Source organism: Oncorhynchus masou, chromosome 29 (genome assembly GCF_036934945.1).
Source record: "Oncorhynchus masou masou isolate Uvic2021 chromosome 29, UVic_Omas_1.1, whole genome shotgun sequence".
Taxonomy (NCBI): Eukaryota; Metazoa; Chordata; class Actinopteri; order Salmoniformes; family Salmonidae; genus Oncorhynchus; species Oncorhynchus masou.
In genome coordinates, this window is record NC_088240.1 from 40,689,362 (window position 1) to 40,715,729 (window position 26,368).

The window sequence follows — 26,368 nt, forward strand, 5'->3', positions numbered from 1 at the left end:
ATTCATTTCTCGACTTGGAAGAGTGAGTCAAGCTTTTCAAAGGTGAAAAAAAATCTGAAACAGGGCGTTGAATAAAAGCAGTATGCCAACTTCTTACAGAGCCATGTGATTACTCTATAAAAGAGCCAACTTGGGAACTTTGATCGCCAACCTTACTGAACGCACTGGTAAATCATAGGAAAATGGCTGAGGCCCAGAAGGAAGTTCAACAGCGTCTGTCTATTTCTGACAGGATTCATTAACCTCGTCTTCAAGAGGACAGTGGCATCCTCAGTGTACACCCGACTGCCAGCTCTGAGTTCCCCCCTAGAAAAACACCTGAAAGTCATGCAAATATGTCAAAAGGAATAAAACTAAACACCTATTGGGTAATGGAACTAATTAACTGGCCATGCAACATTCAACACATATATTTATTTGCTATATCAAGACAATCTAACCCTTAATAGAACTTCCAAAAATGCTTCATAGCATAGATACCCGGGTGCAATACGAATCATTTAGACGCTCAGATTAACTTTTTACACGGACAACAAATGATTGAAAAGATACAAAAAGTGTCTGCAATGCAGCAACTCTCCCCGTCCGCGTCCCCTCAGATAATTTCTTTGCCTTGATTGATAAGACCCAGGGGACTGTCTAACTACAATGAGGGATAGCGCATGCCGCTCTCTCCTCCTGCCCTCCTGCCACTGATCCAGGACCTGTCGGCTGATTTTCTGGACTGCTGGGCCCTCCTACCCGCCTACAGTGCAACCATGAGATCCGGGCCCGCATCCACTGCATGCAATCGCGTCAGGAGGATCCAGGGAGCTGTAGTATAATTGTAGAATAGCTGTACTAATATTTTTGTAGTATATCTGTAGTATAGTTGTAGTAATTTGTAATACAGCTGTAGTATTGCTGTGGAATATGACAGACTAGGAGAACGTACTGGAGGCTTTTCTGATCCTCATGGTTTGGCGAGATGGCTGTGCTCTTTGTTCAGCTGTCGCACAGACGCACACACAGCACTGAATCTGGGACTGGAGTGGGCTCCTCTTCAGCCAGCCAGCCAGCCAGCCAGGCCTCTCCGCTTGTCTTTCCCACATTACTCTATTTCCTCAGCGTTTCCTGAGCCGTGTATCCAGTCTGGTTTTCTCCGGTCCAGGGCCGACATGAGATGGCTTTCCCAGCCGAGGCGAAGGCAGAGTGGGTTGGATCAGCGCTGTGCTGCGCACACCAGACCAGACAGTGTGAGGGGATAAACCCACAAGAGAGGAGAATGCTGATGACACGACGCCCGCTCATCAAATTCCATTCTGTTGCATAGCAGAACAATCAAATCTATCGGCTCGCATCTCTGTTGGCTTTTTCACTAAACAGTCTGTAGACCACAACATGCACTTTGATTCTGTAGAGAGTCAATTCCGGTATCGAGGAGTTGACGTAGCAACAATAATCTAAGAGTTGCTCAACATTCAGGGGTTGACTGTGCGTGCCGTGGTCTCTCAGACGGTCAGACACACGTGGCTGCAACCGTCGGGTCATGATAGTGTGGATGACTGCCAGAGAGAGCCACCGGGCAGCACTTCGCTGTCCCTCCCTCAGGAGTTCCCTCCACTCTGGTCCTCCCTCCAGTAACCCAGTCTGTCTGTGTCTCCTTGCCAAGCCCAGCCAAGCGTCCTCCCCTCATTAGCGCAGTGTGGCTCCATAATCCTCCAGTCTGAATTATGTGGGGGCACAGGTGTCCCTCGTCTGTCCTCAGATTAGCCATGTAATCCCGAGGACCCCCCTGCCCGGCCCCTGGCTCTGCCCCTGACCTAGCCCACCACAACCACCCACCTCCATGATGGAATATGGCATACGTTTTGAGAGGTGTCCACGGGAATGTGAGCCGAAACAAATGTGGAGACATTTGCTTTGCATTGTCTGCTTCATCATAACATCGCAATGCTAATATGATTACTGTCGCCAACTTGCTGGCTTAATATATTTCCACACATTTCAAGAATTACAATTTATAATGTAGGCTATATCCTCCTTTGTCTCAACTTCCATGGCCAGAACGTGCTCCCAGGTGAATAGGTGTCTGCCAGGGTGCTATTCCAAGCTGAATGCCGATGAGCCTAATACGCTACATAAACTGCTTCACTCATCAATAGAGCGCCTGAGTGTCCCTGTTTGAGAAAGAGTTACGTTTTGAAAATATCAGAATCAGAATACGAGACACATTGTTGAATGGATTAAAGTTGTCCAATTATTTTTTTTTATGTTTTAAAGAACAAGAGCTCAAGTTGCGGAAGTGTGTCCGTCTCCACACTAGGTGGGAACCCATTTCAATCCCAATGAATAGAAGACCGTTTTGACACACATACTTATGGTCCTGTGCGATTTGAAATGACACTTTGCTTGAAATGGGGAGCGCACCTCGATGAAGTTCAAGACTGGTAGTTCCAACCCTTCATCTTTTTCATCCTAATCTGCTTTGTTCTATTTCTACGTCATCCCAAAGACGCAGCACAACACAGCATCGCATAAGCAACCGTCTAACCGTGGTCATACATCAGCAGCATTAGGCTGACGCTTTGACACTTCGCGGCTACTACTCCGTGCGCTTCTGTGTAGCAATTACATCCGCCGCCCCCTGATATAAAGTCTGGCTGGCCGAACGGCACGTTTATAAAAGTTGTTTTTTACATCAGAAGATAAGATGCGATCCAATTAGCCTTCCTCAGCTTGGCTCATTGACCTCTGTGCAATGGTCTTTGCAAAGCAAGTCATTTTCGAAAACCCTTTGATTGCATACTAGTTCAGTAAGTGATTAATTGTACGACTTACAGGCCTGGTTATTTCTTAATCCCGTTGGGTTACGGGCTCAGAACATGTTGGTCCAAACTATGAAAGGCTGACCAAGCAGTGATGCTTGATCTTTACGAAGGAGCTTTCTGGAAAGAAATACCTGCTATTTGTAGACTTCCTATCATACAAGTGTTTAAAATGTCTAGGCTAAGTTTGACGTTACTCTTGCATGCAGTAACCTTCATGAAGCCGAGAAGCATCCACTTCAGGATCTGATCGCAGTGACCTGTATGGCACCCTGGAGCTTCGAGGCAGACTGCTCAGGCCCAGGGGTCTGCCTCTACTTTATCAGATCAGATAGCCCAAGACATAGTAGTTTACTGCTGGTTCAACAGGGCCAGTCTGGGAGCCATTAAGACTCTACCGTCAAGGCAGTGCAAGTCACATCCCAGGGAGGGAACATTCCTGACATGGTCCAAACCGTGGGTGGCAAGGCTTTCAACCGAGACACTGCTCACTCGTGATAGACCACGGCCATTTGGGTTTCATTTGGAGAAAGTGAAGACACTTTGTGATTTTTGACTGGGTTGTTTAGAGTGTAACTTGCAGGGGAAATGGCAACTTTTTTTATATCCGTCAGTCACCTGGACACATTTTTTGCCTGAAACGTTGATTTAAAATAATGAGATGGGTATAGAACAAGTCTTTACTCAGCACATGGTTATAATCTATTGATAAACTATCAGTTTAGATTAAGAGCAATGTATTAGTTTCTTATTTAATCTGAGTAGGTGGCAAATCAACACTACGCATCTTGGTCCAGTTCATCTTGGTCCTGTTCATCTAAACAGTTCTGATACCCCTCTAAGGGCGTCTGGTTTCAGTGTGGGCTACGGTTCAGACATAAGAACTGCTAAATAGTTTCTCTTTCAGGCACAACTGTGAGGACGGAAACCTAAAACATGCCGTCTCTTTTTTTCCCGGCTCGCTGATGTGGAAGGATGAGGATGGTACAGTAGCAGAAGGTAGCCTTGCCACCTTACTGGCCAACTTGTTTTCAGAGCTGTCAAAGCTGGTTAGCTTCTACCTAGCTACATCAGTGCCTCCTCCAAACTGTTCTCGGCAGCACCGATAACAGTTCTGACAGTGCCAGAGACCCCAGTTCTGACAGTGCCAGGGACCCCAGTTCTGACAGTGCCAGGGACCCCAGTTCTGACAGTGCCAAGGACCCCAGTTCTGACAGTACCAGGGACCCCAGTTCTGACAGTACCAGGGACCCCAGTTCTGACAGCGCCAGTGACCCCAGTTCTGACAGCGCCAGGGACCCCAGTTCTGACAGCGCCAGAGACCCCAGTTCTGACAGTGCCAGGGACCCCAGTTCTGACAGTGCCAGGGACCCCAGTTCTGACAGTGCCAGGGACCCCAGTTCTGACAGTGCCAGGGACCCCAGTTCTGACAGTCCCAGGGACCCCAATTCTGACAGTGCCAGAGACCCCAGTTCTGACAGCGCCAGGGACCCCAGTTCTGACAGTGCCAGGGACCCCAATTCTGACAGTGCCAGGGACCCCAGTTCTGACAGTGCCAGGGACCCCAGTTCTGACAAAGAGAACTGAAGGGCCCATTTAACCCAGTAACACTGACGCAGTGATCAGGCCCACATCTGAGACGCTCATCTCTTCAACGGAGAACTCAGAGGAGTTCCTAACAAAGGTAGCCTAGTGGTTAAGAGCGTGGTGCCAGTAACCGAATGGTAGCTGGTTCGAACCCTGAGCCGACTAGGTGAAAAATCTGCCGATGTGCCCTTGAGCAAGGCACTTAACCCTCATTTCTCCTGTAAGGCACTCTGGATAAGATGACTAAAAGGTCAATGTGAAATTGACACTGAGCTACAGGTACCCACGGTAGAAATATGCACCCGTATCACAAACACATCGAGAGGTTAGGCTCGCATATCAACACATGGGCTTAGTTATCTGGAAACTTAATACAAGAAAACTCAGCATTAGAGGAAAAAGTGGCCTATACAGAGTAACAAAATGTTTGAAGTATATCAACTAAAATAGGATGTTGACAGTGGATGTGCATGCTGTGGGAGGCCAGTCTTCAGTCCAATAAACCTGTAAAAACAGATTGCTGTAGTATTTGGAGTCTAAGGCGGTCACTGAGGCCTATATCAAACTCTGACAAGGCACAACCTCCCATTTTCACTGCAGATGTTGCTTCTGGCATGAGCTTACCCTACAAAACCCTCCTTTTACTCGGGCAGCTTCAAAAGGCAACAAATGTCTCAAGAGAACTTCGCCGGTTGGGTTGTGCATCAATCAGAACCGAGGGGAAAATTAGTCTGCAGAGCCTTCTCCAAAAGTCTAAATATTTTAGCATCAGTAGATCCGGGATCTAATAACTATGATAAGCAGAACCCACTGGCCACAAAATAGTTGAATCAACGTTGTTTCAATGTAATTTGTCAACGTATTGTGATGTAGAATCTGTGGAAAATACATAGGATTTTTGTTGTTATGACCTGGATTGCAGTTGTTTTGAGGGTTGAAATTTCAACCACGGGATTATGTCCTCATTATAACCAATTTGACACAGACAATCCATGCATTTAAAGTTATTAGATTTAGCCATATTCTTTAACTTCTTTAATTCCAGTTAGTCATTTGCAGACAAAGTTAGAGAATAGGACTACATCAAAATAAACTTTTAATAAAGTTTGATTTGATTTAGTCCTCTTCTTTGACATTGATTCTTGGTTGAGATGGAGACGTGAATCCAACATATAAATGATTAATTTGTAGACAAGCTGGAATTTGTTAACGAAACAAAATTCAACATCACTTTTACAATACAGTAAATAGCCTATTAACTTATGTTACCAAATGATATGTTGGATTCACGTCAACTGAACCAAAAATAAAAGGTAAAGAATGGGATTAAGCCTGTGTGTAATGAATAGAAAAAGTGTAGGTTCACGCGCAGAGCGTGGCAGATGTTAATTAGGCCTTAACAGGCGGCAGGAACCGTGGTCGCAGGCAATGGTCAACCACGGGAAAGCAGTCAAAAACAAACAATACCTCACAACCATACAAACAGACATAACTAAATAGGGAGCTGATGAGACCAGGTGAGAAACAAACACAGGTGAAATCAATGGACAAAAAATGAAAAGACAGGGCTACGTTCAAGAACACAAAGAAAAAGAACACAAGGTTGACAAAAAAAAAAAAAGCAGAACCGTACACAGTGGCTCAGACGAAACGTATCCTGCACTGTCAACCAAACACAAATCAAAAATATTTTGTAATACAGTAAATATCCTAAAGTTATCCTAAAGGCTATCTTACAAACTAATGTAACAGTATTAATTCAAACTTATGATAATGAGTAACACATCCAATGCCACATTTAAAGGTTAGCATACTGTAACTTGATACAGTGCCTTTGGAAAGTATTCAGAGCCCTTGAATTTTTCCACATTTTGTTAAGTTACAGCCTTATTCTAAAATGTATTAAATTGTTATTATTCCTTCAGCAATCTACACACAATACCCCATAATGACAAAGCAAAAACAGTTTATCAGAAATGCTTGCAAATGTATAAAAAAACGGAAATGTCATAATTACATAAGTATTCAGATACTTTACTCTGCAGTTTGTTGAAGCACCTTTGGCAGCGATTACAGCATCGAGTCTTCTTGAGTATGATGCTACAAGCTTGGCACACCTGTATTTGGAGAGTTTTTCCCATTCTTCTCTGCAGATCCTCTCAAGCTCTGTCAGGTTGGATGGGGAGCATTGCTGCACAGCTATTTTCATGTCTCTCCAGAGATGTTCGATAGGGTTCAAGTCCGGGTTCTGGCTAGGCCACTCAAGGACATTCAGAGACTTCCCCCAAAGCCACTCCTGCATTGCCTCCTTCCTGCTGGAAGGTGAACCTTCGCCCCAGCCTAAGGTCCTGAGGGCTCTGAAGCAGGTTTTCATCAAGGATCTCTCTGTACTTTGCTCCGTTCATCTTGGCCGCAATCCTGACTGGTCTCCCAGTCCCTGAAGCTGAAAAACATTGCCACAGCATGATGCTGCCACCACCATGCTTCACCGTAGGAATGGTGCCAGGTATCCTCGAGACATGACGCTTGGCATTCAGGCCAAAAAATTAAATCTTGGTTTCATCAGACCAGAGAATCTTGTTACTCGTGGTCTGAGAGTCTTTAGGTGCCTTTTGGCAAACTCCAAGCGCTGTCATGTGACGGTTACTGAGTGGCTTCCGTCTGGCCACTCTAACATAAAGGCCTGATTTGTGGAGTGCTGCAGAGATGGTTGTCCTTCTGGAGGTTTCTCCCATCTCCACAGAGGAACTCTAGAGCTCTGTCAGAGTGGCCATCGGTTCTCCCCTGATTGCTCAGTTTGGCCGGGCAGCCAGCTATAGGAAGAGCCTTGGTTGTCCTAAACTTCTTCTATTTAAGAACGAGGGAGGCCAGTGTGGACTTGGGGACCTTCAATGCTGCAGAAATGTTTTGGTACACTTTCCCAGATCTGTGCCTCGACACAATCCTGTCTCAGAGCTCTACGGACAATTCCTTCGACCTCATGGCTTGGTTTTTTGACATGCACTCTCATCTGTGGGACCTTATATAGACAGGTGTGTTCCCTTCCAAATCATGTCCAATCTATAGAATTTACCACAGGTGGACTCCAATCAAGTTGTAGAAACATCTCAAGGATGATCAATGGAAACAGGATGCACCTGAGCTCAATTTAGAGTATAATAGCAAAGAGTTTGAATACTTATGTAAATAAGGTATTTCAGTTGTTTTTTAAAATCTTTAATACACTTGCTAAAATTTCTAACAACCCGTTTTCATTTTGTCATTATGGGGTATTGTGTGTACAAGTCACGGGGTCTGAATACTTTCCGAAGGCACTGTAAATGTCCTCTTATGTAACCATAGAAGCGTGCATGTTCAAGATAGCATGCAAAGGTCGCAGGTCTCTGGAGATCTTCAAAATTGCTGTAACAATCTGCACAGAATCTCAAACAGCCTTGATCACTTGCACTATGTACACTCTTAGAAAAAAGGGTTCCAAAATGGTTCTGCGGCTGTCCCCATAAAATAACCCTTTTTGGTTCCAGGTAGAACTCTTTCGGGTTCTATGTAGAACCCTCTGTGTAAAGAGTTCTACATGAAACCCAAAAGGGTTCTACCTGGAACCAAAAGGGGTTCTTCAAAGGGTTATCCTATGGGGACAGCCAAAGCAAGAACCCTTTTAGGTTCTAGATAGCACCTTTTTTTCTAAGAGTGTACTTTTAATGTCATCTCAAGTGCAATGCAGGTCATTTAGTTGTGCTATTAGATGAAGCACAGTGATAACACATTCAATTGTTGTATAAATACAAAATATCTCACATTGTATTCACACATAACACATTTAGATGACAACTAAACCCAAAATTTGACATTGTTTTTCCATTGGAATTTGGTTGTGCTTTTAGATGGTTGAAAGCATAGTGATAAAACACATTGGGAATTCAACAAACTTCTAGTTGTTTTTTTTGTTGTTTTGTTTTTTTGGTTGAAATCTCATTGATTAACATCTCAACCAAATATTACCCAAATGTCCACACTGAAATGACGAGGCGTGCTCAGTGGGAATGGCCTTGCGCTCCCAATGAAGTAGACTAGGCCTACAAAGAAGTAAGCTAGATATAGCCTGGCTGTAGGGTAAAAAGGACATATGCTTAATTTACTGTCATTTAGCCTACTCTAACCAGACTTTTTCAAAAAATGTTGTACAGTAATTTTGCTCAAAGCATAGGTATGGAAAATGAAGGAAATATTTGCTTAAATGGTCTGGGATTTATTGATAGAGCCAGTCACCATTTTGTATACTGCCAGAAGTAAAAACCTTTGATAGCATGTAAATCCTTGGAATCAAAATGGCAACACTAGACAACATAGCCTCTGGTGCCAGGACACAGATTCTAATTTATCTGAATGACCTCAGTGTAAAATGTTTTCTCCTGTTTTAAGAGAGCTTGAAGCATGGTTGGCTTTAATCACACGGTTGAACTTCAGATAAAGTTCAGCTAGAACATAAAACAACTCAAAATGACAAAACAGAAAACACCAACACTTTTACATAAGACAGTCTAAACAGTGTCTCATATGGTGCCGTTTCAAACAGCTGTCACCTTGGACTGTGTACAGAACCACTACATGAGGCAGTTTACTTCAGAGGCAGAGTAACAACCGTGAGCCTCCTCTCCTATTGTTGTGGGGCCTGTTGTTGTGCCAGTAGGGCTGGACTGGGCCACACTGAAGACTGGCTGTAACTGGCTGTGCTCAACATAAAGGAGCCAAGCTGGACCATGTCTAACTTGCCTCACCCTACACCTGCTCATTACGCTAGGGTAGATCAACAGCTAAGAAAGAACCAATACAAAAGACTGCTGTTCTAGACTCAATCATTGAATCAAATAAAAAATGTAATCACATTGTATTTGTCACATGCGCCGAATACAACAGGTGTAGCAGACGTTACCGTGAAATGGTTACTTGCAAGCCCATAACCAACAATGCAGTTAAGAAAGAATTGACTAAATAAACTAACATGAAATATATATATATATATATATATATATAGATATATAAACTCGGCAAAAAAATAAACTAACTTCTCAGATCTTCATTGTAAAGGGTTTAAACACTGTTTCCCATACATGTTCAATGAACCATAAACAATTAATGAACATGCACCTGTGGAACGATCGTTAATAGAGGTCGACCGATTATGATTTTTCAACGCCGATAACGATTATTGGAGGAAAACAAAAAAAGCAGATACCGATTAAATCGGCTGTTTTTGTTTATATATATTTGTAATAATGACAATTACAACAATACCGAATGAACAATGAACACTTTTATTTTCAGAGTCAGTAGAAAGGTCTTTTTAGTGTCCTAAGTTTTCATAACGGTGACCTTAATTGCCTACCGTCTAAAAAAGCTAACGTTTAAGTTCCTTGCTCAGAACATGACAACATATGAAAGCTGATGTGTTTCCTTTTAACATGAGTCTTCAATATTCCCAGCTAAGAAGTTTTAGGTTGTAGTTATTATAGGATTATTTCTCTCTATACCATTTGTATTTCATAGACCTTTGACTATTGGATGTTCTTATAGGCACTATAGTATTGCCAGCCTAATCTCGGGAGTTGATAGGCTTGAAGTCATAAACAGAGCTGTGCTTCAAGCATTGCGAAAAACTGCTGGCAAACAGAGGAAAGTGCGGTTTGAATGAAAGCTTACGAGCCTTCTGCTACCTACCACCGCTCAGTCAGACTGCTCTATCAAATATCAAATCATAGACTTAATTATAATATAATAAACACACAGAAATACGAACCTTAGGTCATTAATATGGTCAAATCCGGAAACTATCTTTTCGAAAACAAAACGTTTATTCTTTCAGTGAAATACGGAACCGTTCCATATTTTATCGAACGGGTGGCAACCCTAAGTCTAAATATTGCTGTTACATTGCACAACCTTCAATGTTATGTCATAATTATGTAAAGTTCTGGCAAAAATAATTACGTTCCTTGTTAGGAAGAAATGGTCTGTCTCTGCTTACACTGAACGCAAGAGAAGTGACAGTTTCAGGCACCGCGTTGATTATATGCAATGCAGGACAAGCTAGTTAACCTCTTGAACCTTAAAACGTTCCCGTTTTAAACAAGATATTTTGTCACGAAAAGATGCTCGACTATGCATATAATTGACAGCTTTGGAAAGAAAACACTCTGACGTTTGTGAGTGCCCCAGAACTAATGCTACAGGTGAAACCAAGATGAAACTGCCCGAATGATTTATCATCGAAAGATATGTGAAAAACACCTTGAGGATTGATTCTAAACAACGTTTGCCATGTTTCTGTCGATATTATGGAGATCATTTGGAAAAAAGTTTGCGTTGTAATGACTGAATTTTCTTCTTTTTTTCTTAGCCAAACGTGATGAACAAAACGGAGCGATTTCTCCTCCACAAATAATCTTTTTGGAAAAACTGAACATTTGCTATCTAACTGAGAGTCTCCTCATTGAAAACATCCGAAGTTCTTCAAAGGTAAATGATTTTATTTGAATGCTTTTCTTGTTTTTGTGAAAATGTTGCCTGCTGAATGCTAGGCTTAATGCTATGCTAGCTATCAATACTCTTACACAAATGCTTGTGTAGCTATGGTTGAAAAGCATTTTTTGAAAATCTGAGATGACAGTGTTGTTAACAAAAGGCTAAGCTTGTGAGCCAATATATTTATTTCATTTCATTTGCGATTTTCATGAATAGTTAACGTTGCGTTATGGTAATGATCTTGAGGCTATAATTACGCTCCCGGATACGGGATTGCTCGTCGCAACAGGTTAAACTAGTAATATCATCACCAATGTGTAGTTAACTAGTGATTATGTTAAGATTGACTGTTTTTTATAAGATATGTTTAATGCTAGCTAGCAACTTATCATTGCTCCTTGCTGCCTGCACTCGCATAACAGGTGGTCAGCCTGCCACGCAGTCTCCTCGTGGATTGCAATATAATTGGCCATAATGGGTGTCCAAAAATGGCAATTACCGATTGTTATGAAAACTTGAAATCGGCCCTAATTAATCGGCCATAATCGGTCAATCTGTAGTCGTTAAGACACTAACAGCTTACAGATGGTAGGCAATTAAGGTCACAGTTATGAAAACTTAGGACACTAAAGAGACCTTTCTACTGACTCGGAAAAACACCAAAAGAAAGATGCCCAGGGTCCCGCTCATCTGCGTGAACTTGCCTTAGGCATGCTGCAAGGAGGCATGAGGACTACAGATGTGTCCAGGGCAATACATTGCAATGTCCGTACTGTGAGACGCCTAAGACAGAGCAACAGGGAGACAGGGTGGACAGCTGATCGTCCTCGCAGTGGCAGACCACGTGTAACAACACCTGTACAGGATCGGTACATCCGATCATCACACCTGCGGGACAGGTACAGGATGGCAACAACAACTGTCCGAGTTACACCAGGAACGCACAATCCCGCCATCAGTGCTCAGACTGTCCGCAATAGGCTGAGAGAGGCTGGACTGAGGGCTTGTAGGCCTGTTGTAAAGCAGGTCCTCACCAGACATCACCAGCAACAACGTCACCTATGGGCCGTCGCTGGACCAGACAGCACTGGCTTTTCGCTGACGAGTCACGGTTTTGTCTCACCAGGGGTGATTGTCGGATTCGCGTTTATCATCAAAGGAATGAGCGTTACACTGAGGCCTTGTAATCTGAGGCGGGATCGATTTGGAGGTGGTGGGTTCGTCATGGTCTGGGGCGGTGTGTCACAGCATCATCGCACTGAGCTTGTTGTCATTGCAGGCAATCTCAACGCTGTGCGATACAGGGATGACATCCTCCTCCCTCATGTGGTACCCTTCCTGCAGGCTCATCCTGACATGACCCTCCAGCATGACAATGCCACCAGCCTACTGCACCAGCCTACTGTGTGTGATTTCCTGCAAGACAGGAATGTCAGGGTTCTGCCATGGCTAGTGAAGAGCCCGGATCTAAATCCCATTAAGCACGTCTGGGACCTGTTGGATTGGCGGGTGAGGGCTAGGGCCATTCCCCCCAGAAATGTCCGGGAACTTGCAGGTGCCTTGGTGGAAGAGTGGTGTAACATCTCACAGCAAGAACTGGCAAATCTGGTGCAGTCCATGAGGAGGAGATGCACTGCAGTACTTAATGCAGCTGGTGGCCACACCAGATACTGACGGTTACTTTTGATTTTGACCCCCCCCTTTGTTCAGGGACACATTATTACATTTCTATTAGTCACATGTCTGTGGAACTTGTTCAGTTTTTGTCTCAGTTGTTGAATCTTGTTATGTTCATACAAATATTTACATATTTAAGTTTGCTGAAAATAAACGTAGTTGACATTGAGAGGATGTTTCTTTTTTGTTGAGTTTCTATCAAAAAGTAACACAAAAAATGTGCGGGGGTACACGTTGTCGAGGTAATTTGTAAAGTGACTATGGCTCGATAATAAACAGCAAGTAGCAGCAGTGTAAAAACAAAACGGGGGGGGGGGGTTGGTCAATGTAAATAGTCCGGGTGGCCATTTGATTAATTGTTCAGCAGTCTTATGGCTTGTGGGTAGAAGCTGTTAAGGAGCCTTTTGGTCCTAGACTGGGCACTTTACAAAAACAACTCAGCAGGACTGGTTAGGTCTAGAAGTTAGGTTTGAAAGAATGTGTGAGTGATTGAATTTACATCTATTTAAACAAATTCAAATTACTAGGCTATAGCTTAGGCTACAAGATTTGCTAACTTGTCCCAAGTCATTTATGCCTACCTATACAGTAGCCTAAGTCTCTAACATCTCTACAGCCCACGCAAAAGCATGGTATAAAATTAGACATTATCCAAAACCACCACCAAGACGCAAATGCCCAAAATGAGCACAACAACAACAACGATTGCAGTCCCCAACGGTTTTGACCCAACGCTTCTTGCACACATCCAAAAGGCTGGTTCCCACACAACCAAATGATTCTGTGCCAGTGGAGGGAGCAAGGCTTTCAAGCTCTGCTGCCTGCCTGCAGTGTAGGCTTTAAAAAGCACATCACACACCACAGCAGCCTAAGACTTGAGACGGGTTTGAATGGCCAATGTGCCTCTGGCTGGATCACTAGCCCTACTACTTCTCACCAGTAACAGTTTAGTGTTCCTCGCTGCCACGGCTAATTAGGGACCTTAGTTCGGCAGCATCCTGGACTTCCAACACCACGTTGCCTGTTGCCTCTCAATCAATCCCCTGAACGACCCAGCACCCCCAGTTATGGGACGGAAGCAGCCCCAGCCTCAACGCTGTGGACGGAGCTGGCCCCTGGACCCGGAAGGAACAGCCACAAGCCTAGCTGCCTCCCGGTCTGAGGTTAGTGCCAGGCTCCATCCTCCTACAGAATAACGAGCAGCTTTGTTCCCCAGCTACTGTTAGCCCTCTGCTGCATAGAGAATACCCATTGTTCTGCTCTTTTAATGCAGAGTCAGCATGAAAAATGCAAAGAATGCTGGCTATTCATTTATTTCTTCTTTACCTCTGTTTTGCATTTCCTTTCTCAAAGATATACCGAGTGGCCAAAGAGAAAGGTGGGATACTTTAAAAAGGCTAATTGAGAACACGCCTATCTGGCTCGACCAAGGACGCTTGCATTGAGAAGAAAAAAATAACTTTTCCAAACTGTAGCCCACGTTTACCAAAATGGAGCAATTCGCAGATCATGGCCCTTTGGCTGCCTTTAAGCAAAGCGGCTTATATGTAATCTGGTCAGACTATCGAGAAGTCTATAACAAAAGCTAAGCCCTTAGCCCCATATGGCATTTAAGCAAGTCCCAAAAACTGCCTCAAACTTCTCTGCCTCCCAGGCAAGCCAAGGTATACAACAATGGCTAAATCAAGATCCGTCTGTGTTTTAACATGGTGAACACGATATTTCCATGAGAGGACAGTGGTTACTTGAAGCAGAGGGAAAGCAACATAGGCCTAAAAGGCTACATTTCTGCTGCATCGTGTCACCTTCCTGTGTTCCCATGTGAAGCATACACATTGCATGTGACTCACATACTCTCGGGTAGATTGATGATTTCCCAATGGTTTAGATCAGGGACAGGTAACCGCTAGCCTTTTTTTAGGGCCGTGGATCAATTTTTCCTTTTTCTTAAAAAAAAAAATGTTTTTAGAGAAATCAATCGGGGTCTCAACTTACTGTTGCGAGTTAGAATAGTAGAATACGCAAGGTACAATTTTGAAATGCGGTTGTATATCAGCAGTTTTTCTCTTATTATGTTGGCCATCTATCTACACTTGTAGTTATCATGGTCGAATTACTGGATGGAGGGCCCCCCATTGATCATCCGACATCCTATTTAAAACGGCAAACATTTGTCTCCATCCTATGTCAAAATGTGTAAAATTGCAGGACATTAGCTGTAAAACTGCAAATTTTTCTGTCCGCCCCATGGCAAAATGTGTAAAATAGCAGCGAACTTGCCTTAAACAGATTTTTTTTTTTTTTTTTTTAATCGGGGCACAATGTGTAAAATTGCAGGAAATTAACTCAAGAGGGGGGGGGGCATTAAAATGCTTTGCTTGCAAGGTGGGTGGAAGTGGGGGTGGGGGGCAACAGCATTTAGCTTAGGGCCTCCAAAAGGCTTAGGGCTGGCTCTGACTACATGTGGGTGTATGGATGTGGGTATGCAGACGTGCAAAGCCATTGCAGCCCCTCTTGATGAGTTTAGATTTTTTTGGTGGCCCCCATGCCCATCAAAGTTGCCCATCCCTGGTTTAGATAATAACCATCACAAGTTGGGGACTTTATAAAGACACAAAAGCCATTTTGTTTTGATTCCCTTTAACTGATTTGCTAATTGTTGGGAGTCATGTTTGATGAGAAATGAAATACAGTTAAATCAGAGTTGAGAAACAAATTCAAATGTACATCACTTGCCCTTCAGGAGAAAATGTCAACCTTGTTATGTTTGGGAAACAGGAAAAAACATGATTTCCAAACCTTTAGTCTAGTGTGAGCCATCTCTTTAATTCTTTCATATGTCGAAACAGCCAACACTCATGTCATGGGTGCTATGGCAACCAGGTAAGAGCGTACAGACATGCTCCTGAGTGAAAGAGACTACTAAATGCCAAGCATGTTCCCATAAAAAGTCCACATTTTGTATGAAAACTGTGCCTTACAGTGTAATGAGCAGTCTTCGTCATGCTTACAAAAACAGAGGGGCCAGCCAGTGATCAATGGAGGGACATTCAGTATAACAGAGCTCACTAGAAAATACAAGAAACTATGGCAATGCAAGCAACTACAGCAAGGGACAAAGCAGACTGTGCCGAAGGTTACATTAGATAGACAAAGTATAATTGGCTACACTGTTCATGAAGTGACAAATAGGCATACATACAATACCAGTAAAAAGTTTGGAAACACCAACTCAATCAAGGGTTTTTCTTTATTTTTGATATTTTCTACATTGTGAAATAATAGGGAAGGCATCAAAGGTATGAAATAACACATATGGGGCTAGCCAGTGATGGCAAACCTTTTTGAGATTCTTAAAAGTAGCCACCCTCTGCCTTGCCCTTGATGACAGCTTTGCACACTCTTGGCATTCTCTCAGCCAGCTTCACCTGGAATTCTTTTCCAACAATCTTGACGGAGTTCCCACATATGCTGAGCACTTGTTGGCTGCTTTCCCTTCACTCTGTGGTCCAACTCATCCCAAACCATCTCAATAAGGTTGAGGTAGGGTGATTGTGGAGGCCAGGCCATCTGATGCAGCACTCCATCACTCTCCTTCTTGGAGGTGTGTTTTGGGTCATTGTCCTGTTGGGAAAAAAAGGATAGTCCTTCTAACCCCAAACCAGATGGGATGGCATATAGCTGCAGAATGCTATGGTAGCCATGCTGGTTTAGAGTGCCTTGAATTCTAAATAAATCACTGACAGTCACCAGCAAAGCACCCCCACACCATCACACCTTCTCCATTCTTCATGGTGGGAACCACACATGCAGAGATCATTCGTTCACCTACTCCGAACCTCAAAATCTCAAATTTGGACTCATCAGACCAAAGGACAGATTTCCACCGGTCTAAAGTCTATTGCTCGTGTTTCTTGTCCTAAGCAAGTCTCTTCTTATTATTGGTATCCTTTAGTAGTGGTTTCATTGCAGCAATTCGACCATGGAGATCTGATTCACGCAGTCTCCTCTGAACCGTTGATGTTGAGATGTCTCTGTTACTTGAACTCTGTGAAGCATTTATTTGGGTTGCAAGCTGAGGTGTAGTTAACTCTAATGAACTTGTCCTCTGCAGCAGAGGTAAATCTGGGTGCTTTATTTCTTGTGGCGGTGTCACGCCCTGGTCTTAGTTATCTTTGTTTTCTTTATTATTTGGTTAGGTCAGGGTGTGACAAGGGTGGTTTGTTTAGTTTTTGTATTGTCTAGGGTTTTTTGTATGTCTAGGGATTTTTCTAGTCTAGGTGTTTATATGTCTATGGTTGCCGAGATTGGTTCTCAATCAGAGGCAGCTGTTTATCGTTGTCTCTGATTGGGAACCATATTTAGGTAGCCATATTCCTTTGTGGGTTGTTATTCCTTGTGGGTTGTTATTCTATGTTTAGTTGCCTGTGCTGCACTAGCCATATTGCATGAGTCAGTTTTATCATTGTGCTTGATGGTTCTTGTGACTGCGCTTGAAGAAACTTTCAAAGTTCTTGAAATTGGATGGATTGACTGACCTTCACGCATTAAAGTAATGATGGACTGTCGTTTCTCTTTGCTTATTTGAGCTGTTCTTGCCATAATATGGACTTGGTCTTTTATCAAGTAGGGCTATCGTCTGTATACCACCCCTACCTTGTCACAACACAAACGATTGGCTCAAACGCACTGAGAAGAAAATGAATTCCACAAATGACCTTTTAACAAGGCACACCTGTTAATTGAATTCTAGATGAATACCTCATCAAATCAAATTGTATTAGTCACATATGCCGAATACAACAGCTGTAGACCTTACAGTGAAATGCTTACTTACGAGCCCCTAACCAACAATGCAGTTAAATATATATATTTAGTTATAGGGTGGCCGGAGTCTTTGACAGTTTTTAGGGCCTTCCTCTGACACCACCTGGTATATAGGTCCTGGATGGCAGGAAGCTTTGCCCCAGTGATGTACTGGGCGATTCGCACTACACTCTGTAGTACCTTGTGGTCAGAGGCCGAGCAGTTGCCATACCAGGCCCTCACACGGCCAGGGCTCTGATCTCCTCCCTATAGGCTGTCTCATCGTTGTCGGTGATCAGGCCTACCACTGTTGTGTCATGTGCAAACTTAATGAAGCTGGTTGAGAGAATGCCAAGTGTGTGCAAAGCTGTCATCAAAGCAAAAGGTGGCTACTTTGAAGAATCTCAACTATAAAATATATTTTGTTTTGTTGAACACTTTTTTGGTTACTACATGATTCCATACAGTATGTGCTATTTCATAGTTTTGATGTCTTCACTACTATTCCATAATGAAGGAAATAGTCCAAATTAAGAAAAACCCTGAAATGAGGAGGTGTCCAAACATTTTGTCTGGTAGTGTACATTGTCTGCTCATGTAGACCTCAAGTGCCATTCAAATGCAATGCTGTTAGGTGGATGGTAGGGCTCTTGAGCCACAATAGCTCTGGTTCAGGGAGCCGTTCGGTCGAAGGACCGCGAGAGCACACCCGAACGACTCACCGGACCAGAGCTAGAGCCACAATAGCTCTGGTTCAGGGAGCCGTTCGGTCGAAGGACCGCGAGAGCACACCCGAACGACTCCCCGGACCAGAGCTCGAGCCACAATAGCTCTGGTTCAGGGAGCCGTTCGGTCGAAGGACCGCGAGAGCACACCCGAACGACTCCCCGGACCAGAGCTAGAGCCACAATAGCTCTGGTTCAGGGAGCCGTTCGGTCGAAGGACCGCGAGAGCACACCCGAACGACTCCCCGGACCAGAGCTCGAGCCACAATAGCTCTGGTTCAGGGAGTCGTTTGTTCGAAGGACCGCGAGAGCACACCCGAACGACACCCCAGACCAGAGCTAGAGCCACAATAGCTTTGGTTCAGGGACTCGTTCAGTCGAAGGACCGCGAGAGCACACCCGAACGACACCCCAGACCAGAGCTTGAGCCACAATTGACTCAGAGCGAATAGGAAAGGTGCTGAAACAAAGACTTATCAGCAGATACACTTCCAGTCAAGTGTAGTGGCTACAAGGAAGGTACTTTAGGCTACTTGAGGAGCTTGTCATGGAAACTGGATTCCAAGTTTCTTTTTTTACTATACTTATAGTATTTAACCACTGTAAACGGTATCCATTCAGTTTTGCTCATGTGGCCCACTTTTCTTTTTAAAGTGTTTAACTAGTTATATTTAAAAAATGGCGGAACAAGCACAAAGTACACAACGCAAAAAATAAAAAATGTTTTTTTAAATGTCCAGATTGTTCCATTGTTATTTACTCCTTAATTCACTCATTACCCTAAGGTTACTATTGTACATATTGTGGTGGTAGTGTGATATTTGGGGATGCTTTGCTGCCTCAGGACCTGGATGACTTGCCTTAATAGAAGGAACCCTGAATTCTGCTCTGTATCATATAATTCTACAGGAGAATGTCAGGTCATCTGTCTGTGAGCTGAAGCGCAGCTGGGTCACGCCGCAAGAGAATGATGGAAAACACACAACAAGTCTACATGAAAACGGCAACAACAACAAAAAATGTTTTGGAAGTTTTGGAATGGCCTAGTCAAAGTCCAGCCCTAATCCCAATTAAGATGTTGTGGCAGGACTTACAATGAACAGTTCATGCTTGAAACCCCACAAATGTTGCTGAGTTAAAGCAGTTATGCATGAAAGAGTGGGCCAAAATTCCTTCGCAGCAACATGAGAGACTGATCAACAACTACAGGAAGCATTGCAGCTAAAGGTGGCATGACGAATTATTGAGCGTAAGGGGGCAATTGCTTTTTCACACAGAGGCAATGGGTGTTGCATTACATTGTTCATGAAATAAATATAGAATCGTTGTGTTATTTGTTCACTCAGGTTTCCTTTATCTAATGTTAGGTTTTGGTTGAAGATCTGATAATAATATTAACGATGGAGGCGATCACAAAAAAGAATATCCCGATACTGTATTTATTTATTCACCCCATCACTTATCAGACATGTGGCCTATTCACACAAAATATACATTTTTACAGCCAGAAAGTATTAAGAGAGAAAGGATTAGGCTTACAAGTAAAAACAGCCTTTCGAGCAAAAACATGTTATTGGAAATGAAATTCCTACTATTTAATCAAATCTACATGGAAGATTACAAGTCTGTAGCCTAAGCTTATAATGGACGTTTACATTATACTTGTTTCTCTCCCTGGTCAAGGTCGTATGTGAAATACTTTGCCTTATCTTGACGGAGGCCTTGCATGACAATTATGTCTAGTTTAAATCTCAGCCATCGCTTCAAGTCCCCTGCAGCAGCTGTATCAATGGAAGGCAATTTGCTTTGTAAGGGGAAACAGTTAGGCTTAGTGGAATCAGCCAGCAGCAAGCCTTGAATTTTCCAGGAAAAGCCTACCTGTAGTGCACTAAATCCGTGCTCAATGTTGACTCTATTCTTATGATTACAGTCCAAGTACAAATACACTCAGTGGCCAGTTTATTAAGTACACCACTCATTCATGAAAATGGTTCGCTCCTACAGACAGTGAGTCACAGGCATTCAGTTACTGTTTGATTTTGAGCAACAGTTTACCTTTATTTAACTAGGCAAGTCAGTTAAGAACAAATTCTTATTTTCAATGACGGCCTAGGAACAGTTAACTGCCTTGTTCAGGGGCAGAAAGACAGATTTTTACCTTGTCAGCTCGGTGGTTAGATCTTGCAACCTTTCGGTTACTGGCCCAACGCTCTAACCACAACGCTACCTGCTGCCCTACCTGAGCATGGTATGATCGTCGGTGCCAGAAATGGCCAGCCTCCTGGGCTTTTCACGCCCAACAATGTCTATGGTTTATCAAGAATGGTGTGACAAACAAATAACATCCAGTCAGTGGCAGTCCTGTGGGCTGATGGCAGAGTCAGGATTTGGCGTAAGCAGTATGACTCCATGACCACATCCTGCCAGTACAGGCTGATGGCGGTGGTGTAATGGTGTGGGGAATGTTATCCTGGCACACGTCTGGTTCCTTGATACCAATTGAGCAACGTTTGAATGCCACAACTTGCCCCAAAGAATTCAGGCTGTTCTGGAGGCAAAGGGGGGTCCGACCGGGTACTAGATGGGTGTACCTAATAAACTGCAAACTGAGTGTATATTCCATTATTCCACAAATCCACTCAAATTGGGCTATTTATTAGCCAATGTAATATGTTAGTAGAGTAATTACAGTGTTACTACACAGCTACTTGCCAGATAAATACCACCCTGCACACCACAGCTGGCTTGCTTCTGAAGCTAAGCAGGGTTGGTCCTGTTCAGTCCTTGGATGGGAGACCAAATGCTGCTGGAAGTGGTGTTGGAGGGCCAGTAGGAGGCACTCTTTCCTCTGGTCTAAAAAAAATATCCCAATGCCCCAGGGCAGTGATTGGGGACATTGCCCTGTGTAGGGTGCCGTCTTTCAGACCTCTCTGAGGTCATTAAAGATCACATGGCTCTTATTGTAAGAGTAGGGGTGTTAACCCCGGTGTCCTGGCTAAATTCCCAATCTGACCCTCAAACCATCACAGTCACCTAATAATCCCTAGTTTACAATTGGGTCATTCATCCCCCTCCTCTCCCCTGTAACTATTCCCCAGGTTGTTGATGCAAATGAGAACGTGTTCTCAGTCAACTTACCTGGTTTATTGCACGCAGAGTCAGGGTATATGCAACAGTTTGGGCCGCCTGGCTCATTGCGAACTAATTTGCCAGAATATTACGTAATTATGACATAACATTGAAAGTTGTGCAATGCAACAGGAATATTTAGACTGATGGATGCCACCCGTTAGATAAAATACGTAACGGTTCCGTATTTCACTGAAAGAATAAACGTCTTGTTTTCGAGATGATAGTTTCCAGATTCGACCATATTAATGACCTAAGGCTTGAATTTCGGTGTGTTATTATGTTATAATTAAGTCTATGATTTGATAGAGCAGTCTGACTGAGTGATAGTAGGCACCAGCAGGCTCATAAGCATTCCTTCAAACAGCACTTTCCTGCATTTTGCCAGCAGCTCTGCTGTTTATGACTTCAGGCCTATCAACTCCCGAGATTAGGCTGGTGTAACCGATGTGAAATGGCTAGCTAGTTAGAGGGGTGCGCTGAGACTTGGAGTAGTTGTTCCCCTTGCTCTGCATGGGTAACGCTGCTTCGAGGGTGGCTGTTGTCGTTGTGTTCCTGGTTCGAGCCCAGGGAGGAGCGAGGAGAGGGACGGATGCTATACTGTTACACTGGCAATACAAGTGCCTACAAGAACATCCAATAGTCAAAGGTATATGAAATACAAATGGTATAGAGAGAAATAGTCCTATAATTCCTATAATAACTACAACCTAAAACTTCTTACCTGGGAATATTGAAGACTCATGTTAAAAGGAACCACCAGCTTTCATATGTTCTCATGTTCTGAGCAAGGAACCTAAACGTTAGCTTTCTTACATGGCACATATTACACTTTTACTTTCTTCTCCAACACTTTGTTTTTGCATTATTTAAACCAAATTGAACATGTTTCATTATTTATTTGAGGCTAAATTGATTTTATTGATGTATTATATTAAGTTAAAATAAGTGTTCATTCAGTATTGCTGTAATTGTCATTATTACAAATAAAAATTGGCCAATTAATCGGTATCTGCTTTTTTTTGTCCTCCAATAATCGGTATTGGCATCGGCGTTGATAAATCATAATCGGTCGACCTCTATTCAGGATGCTCTCGATGGTGCAGCTGTAGAAAACATCTGTTTTATCAAAGAAGTAGCCTGTTTTACAAAAGCCCTACTTACACTGATTAAAATGATTTTGCGCGTTGGTGAAGAAAAAAAATGGGCAGTGATAGCATCCAATCCGTGAAACCGTCATCCTCTTGCTGACTGCTCCTCCTGCTGACTGCTTGTTGCAGTTTAACCCATGCCTATCAATCAGTGAAGGATGCATGGTGGTATTGGATCAATCATTGAGGGGCCCAATACAGTTTTTCAATCATTAGCCTTGCAGGCTGAAGTGACACACTCATCTGAGTCACTCGGGCAATTTGTGGCGCGGACGGCCAGCGGGCATTACTGACAATCAGCGGGGTTTAAATAGCAGTAAATAACGCTGTGCTGGTGATTAAAACACTAAACTCACCCAAGGATCCAGTCTAGCTGGTACTCCATTCTCACATCCATCCCTCTTCAGTGAGCGACTGATCACTCCTGGTGCAACCAGACCCACTGTGTTATTTTAGCCTGTGCTTAAGGGATTCAACCAGTAGCATTAACTAATAGGATACGTTTAGAGTATGACTCATTAGTCCATCAATGACCTTAACAGGGGAAAATAAATACAGGTTATGAGCGTGTCGGGGAAAAGCTAACCGACAACAAACAGTTTCAGTGAACTCAATGATACAGTATCCTTCCTATAGCGTCGTAAAGTGGTTACATTTGGTTCCTCTAGCCTACTTTTTTTTAGGCTTGTTAGTTGAAAAGGAGGCCAGGCAGGCAGGCGTTCAAGCCGGGCATTCCTTGGTGTTGTTCACAGATCATGAAAAGCAGCCAGGTTATCCTAAAAGCAGACGGGATTAGGAAGAAGCCTTCAATCCCCTGGTAGGCCTAGGCAGTGTGACGTCAACCCTGGCTGTGTCCCAAATGGCACTCTATTCCACAGTGCACTACTTTTGACCAGGGCCCATGGAGTTCTGGTCAAAAGTAGTGCAGTATATAGGGAATAGGGTGCCATTTGGGACGCACAAACCTTACGGGAAAAAAAGATTGCCGTCAGAATGCTGTATAACTGCAGTACACTGTAGTATAACTGTAGTTAGAATGCAGTAGAACTGCAGTAGGCTGCAATTACTGAGTCCAAAATAACACAGTCGACTGCAGTTACTGCACTTTTACTGCAGTTTCAGAACTGTTATCTTTTTTTGTAAGGGCACCCCTCTGGCCAGAGGTCTGCACCCTGCCTCCCTCTCCGCCGAAACATGCGGCAATTACACCCCAACGAGAACACTGTGACATGTATTAGTGACTCCCACGTAAAAAAAAACAATTGCTCCATTAGGTAGCCTAATAACAGTCTAAATGGCTTGGGGCAGCACCATCAGCAAACAGACTAACAGGCCATAGCCCAAGGCATAGTACATTGGAAAGCACAGAAACACAGAGTAAAACAGGTTTAGTTACAGTTTTTCCCTCTTAAATCAAACCGTTCCTTCTGACAGGTACGGTTGCAGGAGCTCTGAAGTCACATGGCACTGCATAACCTTCTTAGTAAGGTCTGTGTTGGGCTAATTGTGTTGCAGGCGACCAGGTCCCACAACAGACTCACCTGGCCACCTTGTAGGGGAGTATTAGGTCTGACTACAACCATGTCTGACCCACATCTACACGACCTCACAAAACCAGGCTTTACACCCCTGAGCCCTTCACTGATCTAACCCCCCAGAATCTCTGGACAGACTATGTTGTGTTATGCTTGGTACGTAATGCCATGTTTTAGGATGCTGAAACACTGCAAATGTGTAGTATAGTAAGCAATGCATGTATTAGCTTAAAGTACAGAAAATTGAAGATAAAATTAAATGAGCAGGATTAGCCTAAATCAACTAGCTAGGTTACTAATTTTGTCAAGGCAGCTAGCTGTTCAATTGGTTATTTAGTATACACAGTTGGCTAACACATCACATTTACAGAAGCAGCGTAGGTACAAGTAAACCTAGCCTTGGCATATACAGGCTGATAAACAAGCATTCTCACTGAACACTGAATGTCCCACTCAGAAAGGCATTTTCGAATTTGCAAGATAGGGCCGATGGGGCAAACAAACAGCTGTCCTACTTTAAATTGCTGAGGTTTACATATCAAATCAACCAGGGAGTCAACTTGCTGAATAGAGTTCAGTTTCCTCCATGTATAATTTCACCGCTAAAACAAAGGTAATTGACTTCACAGACTACTAGATAGATACTTGGATTGTGTGCTTTTCGGATGAATTTGCGTGACAGATTTTGTTCACGTGGTTTTCCACCCTCTCCCATTGATTATTTGATGCGATCAATGAAAGAAGAAAAAAACGTGTCAAGTAAACCAAAGAAAAGGGAAAAATATATGAGATCAATTGTTGCAACGTCTATCTCATCGTGATATTCCAACTTAAGCTTGCTACTGTAGCTAAACACAAACGGTGGAACATGGTTTGAGTTGAGAGGACGACTGAGCGGAGTAGCTTGGTAACGGTCGGACCAACACCGCTGCGGTACCAGCGCAAAGTAGGAATGGCGCAAAGACAAATGGGAAACTTATCAGGGTTCGATAAGAAAGCACTTTGAATTTGTGAACATACCAAAACGATTGCGAATCTCTCCTCCAATTCGCCTGGCTCCGGCATGGGTAGCTTCAGAGGCATGTTATGTCCCCTGAAATCAGTTTGCTGGTCCATACTCCCTGCGTTCCCCATGTTTCAGCTTGTTTTTGTTTTTTTTGTTGCTGGATCACAACTACAACTACCTAACGTTACACCTTCCTCCTCGACTTCAGAAATCACAGCAAGTCAAAAAAAAAAAAAAAAACGAAACAAATGTACCCGCGCTAATACCTCTTGTTTGCAAATGTTCCAGTGTTTTTCCCAGCCTCGCCACTTTTAACAGAAAACACACGTGAGGAAATCAGCACACCACAATGGTTCCAAAGAGCCGAGTCCTCGAGAAGCATTATAATGGAATGGGGGACTTTGTGGAAACTTGAATCGAAGCAACGACCGCGCAATATTTATAGGACCAACGGAATCTATCCATATCTTGCACAATTTCTGCTCCACTCCCATTTAGTTGTAATGACGATGTGCATGATTCGGGTTTAGGAATCCCTGTCTGTGTAGCAAGCTAATCTCTGCAGTGCTGACCCAACGAATACAGTAAAGAGTCTAGTCTACTCATACGTCACCGATTACACCGCACACACACACACACACACACACACAATCACATCTCTACACAATGAGCCCTTTCAGAGACAAGCCTTCTACTTGGCTTTGCCAAACGCGTAGTTAAGGAGACGATGTTGTGTGGCGTTGCATGCTGGTAGATGCAGACCCGTTCATGGTGTATAACCGGTGTATAACCTGTTTATAACAACCTTAACAACCTTACAATTACACTAATCCAAGTCCAGTATTTAAACCTCATAGCCCCGAAGAATTAGGATAGTTGGGAAATCTTCATTTACAGCCATTATAGATAGGCATAGTATAGAATATTCACTATACTGAAGGTTGAGAGATAAAAGGCAAAACAATCTATTAGGCCTACCTCTACTACTGAGTAGAAGATATCAGATATTGTGTTGCTAACAGGGTGGAGTCCCATTGCTTTTGAGAGGATGACATCAGCTTGGGGAGAGTTTCCATGGAGAGCAGAGGTTCTCCAGATGCACAGTGGCAATATTGAACAACACAGCCTGATACAACAGAGCGTCAGTCATGTCATATTAGGGGTCAGCTGGCTACACACATCGCATCAGGGACAAAATGCAGAGAGAGGCTGACCTCATATCATTAAATGCTCCAAATCGTGTTGTTGGCGACTTACACGTTCTGACATTCTCCTTCTCTGTTTGGTTTCTCGCCATTTTGTTACTGGCTTGATTACGTCAATCAAATACACTGTCACCGAGTCAGTTGATGAAAGTGACATTTTAGGGCTACAAATATGGACAAAGCATGAAGACACGCTGTTTCACATCTGTTAATGTGAA

The 26,368-nt window shown here is 43.4% G+C and overlaps 1 protein-coding gene and 1 long non-coding RNA gene across 5 annotated transcripts in view; one reads left to right on the forward strand and one right to left on the reverse strand.

Annotated features, from left to right (window-relative positions):
• The window catches only part of LOC135519655 (formin-like protein 2), an 85,577-nt gene extending 60,017 nt beyond the window's left edge, over positions 1-25,560 (reverse strand). For 2 of the 4 annotated variants that reach the window (XM_064944898.1, XM_064944895.1), the window contains exon 1: positions 24,960-25,560. In XM_064944898.1, the coding sequence (XP_064800970.1) occupies positions 24,960-25,073 (114 nt within the window). In that variant the 5' untranslated portion in view covers positions 25,074-25,560. The remainder of the gene's footprint in view (positions 1-24,959) is intronic. The other 2 variants (XM_064944896.1, XM_064944897.1) reach the window with 1 other exon arrangement.
• Positions 1-26,368, forward strand: part of LOC135519659 (uncharacterized) — a 93,080-nt gene that overhangs the window by 53,597 nt on the left and 13,115 nt on the right. The window contains exon 2 of the long non-coding RNA XR_010452311.1: positions 10,792-10,910. This is a non-coding gene — a long non-coding RNA (uncharacterized LOC135519659). The remainder of the gene's footprint in view (positions 1-10,791; positions 10,911-26,368) is intronic.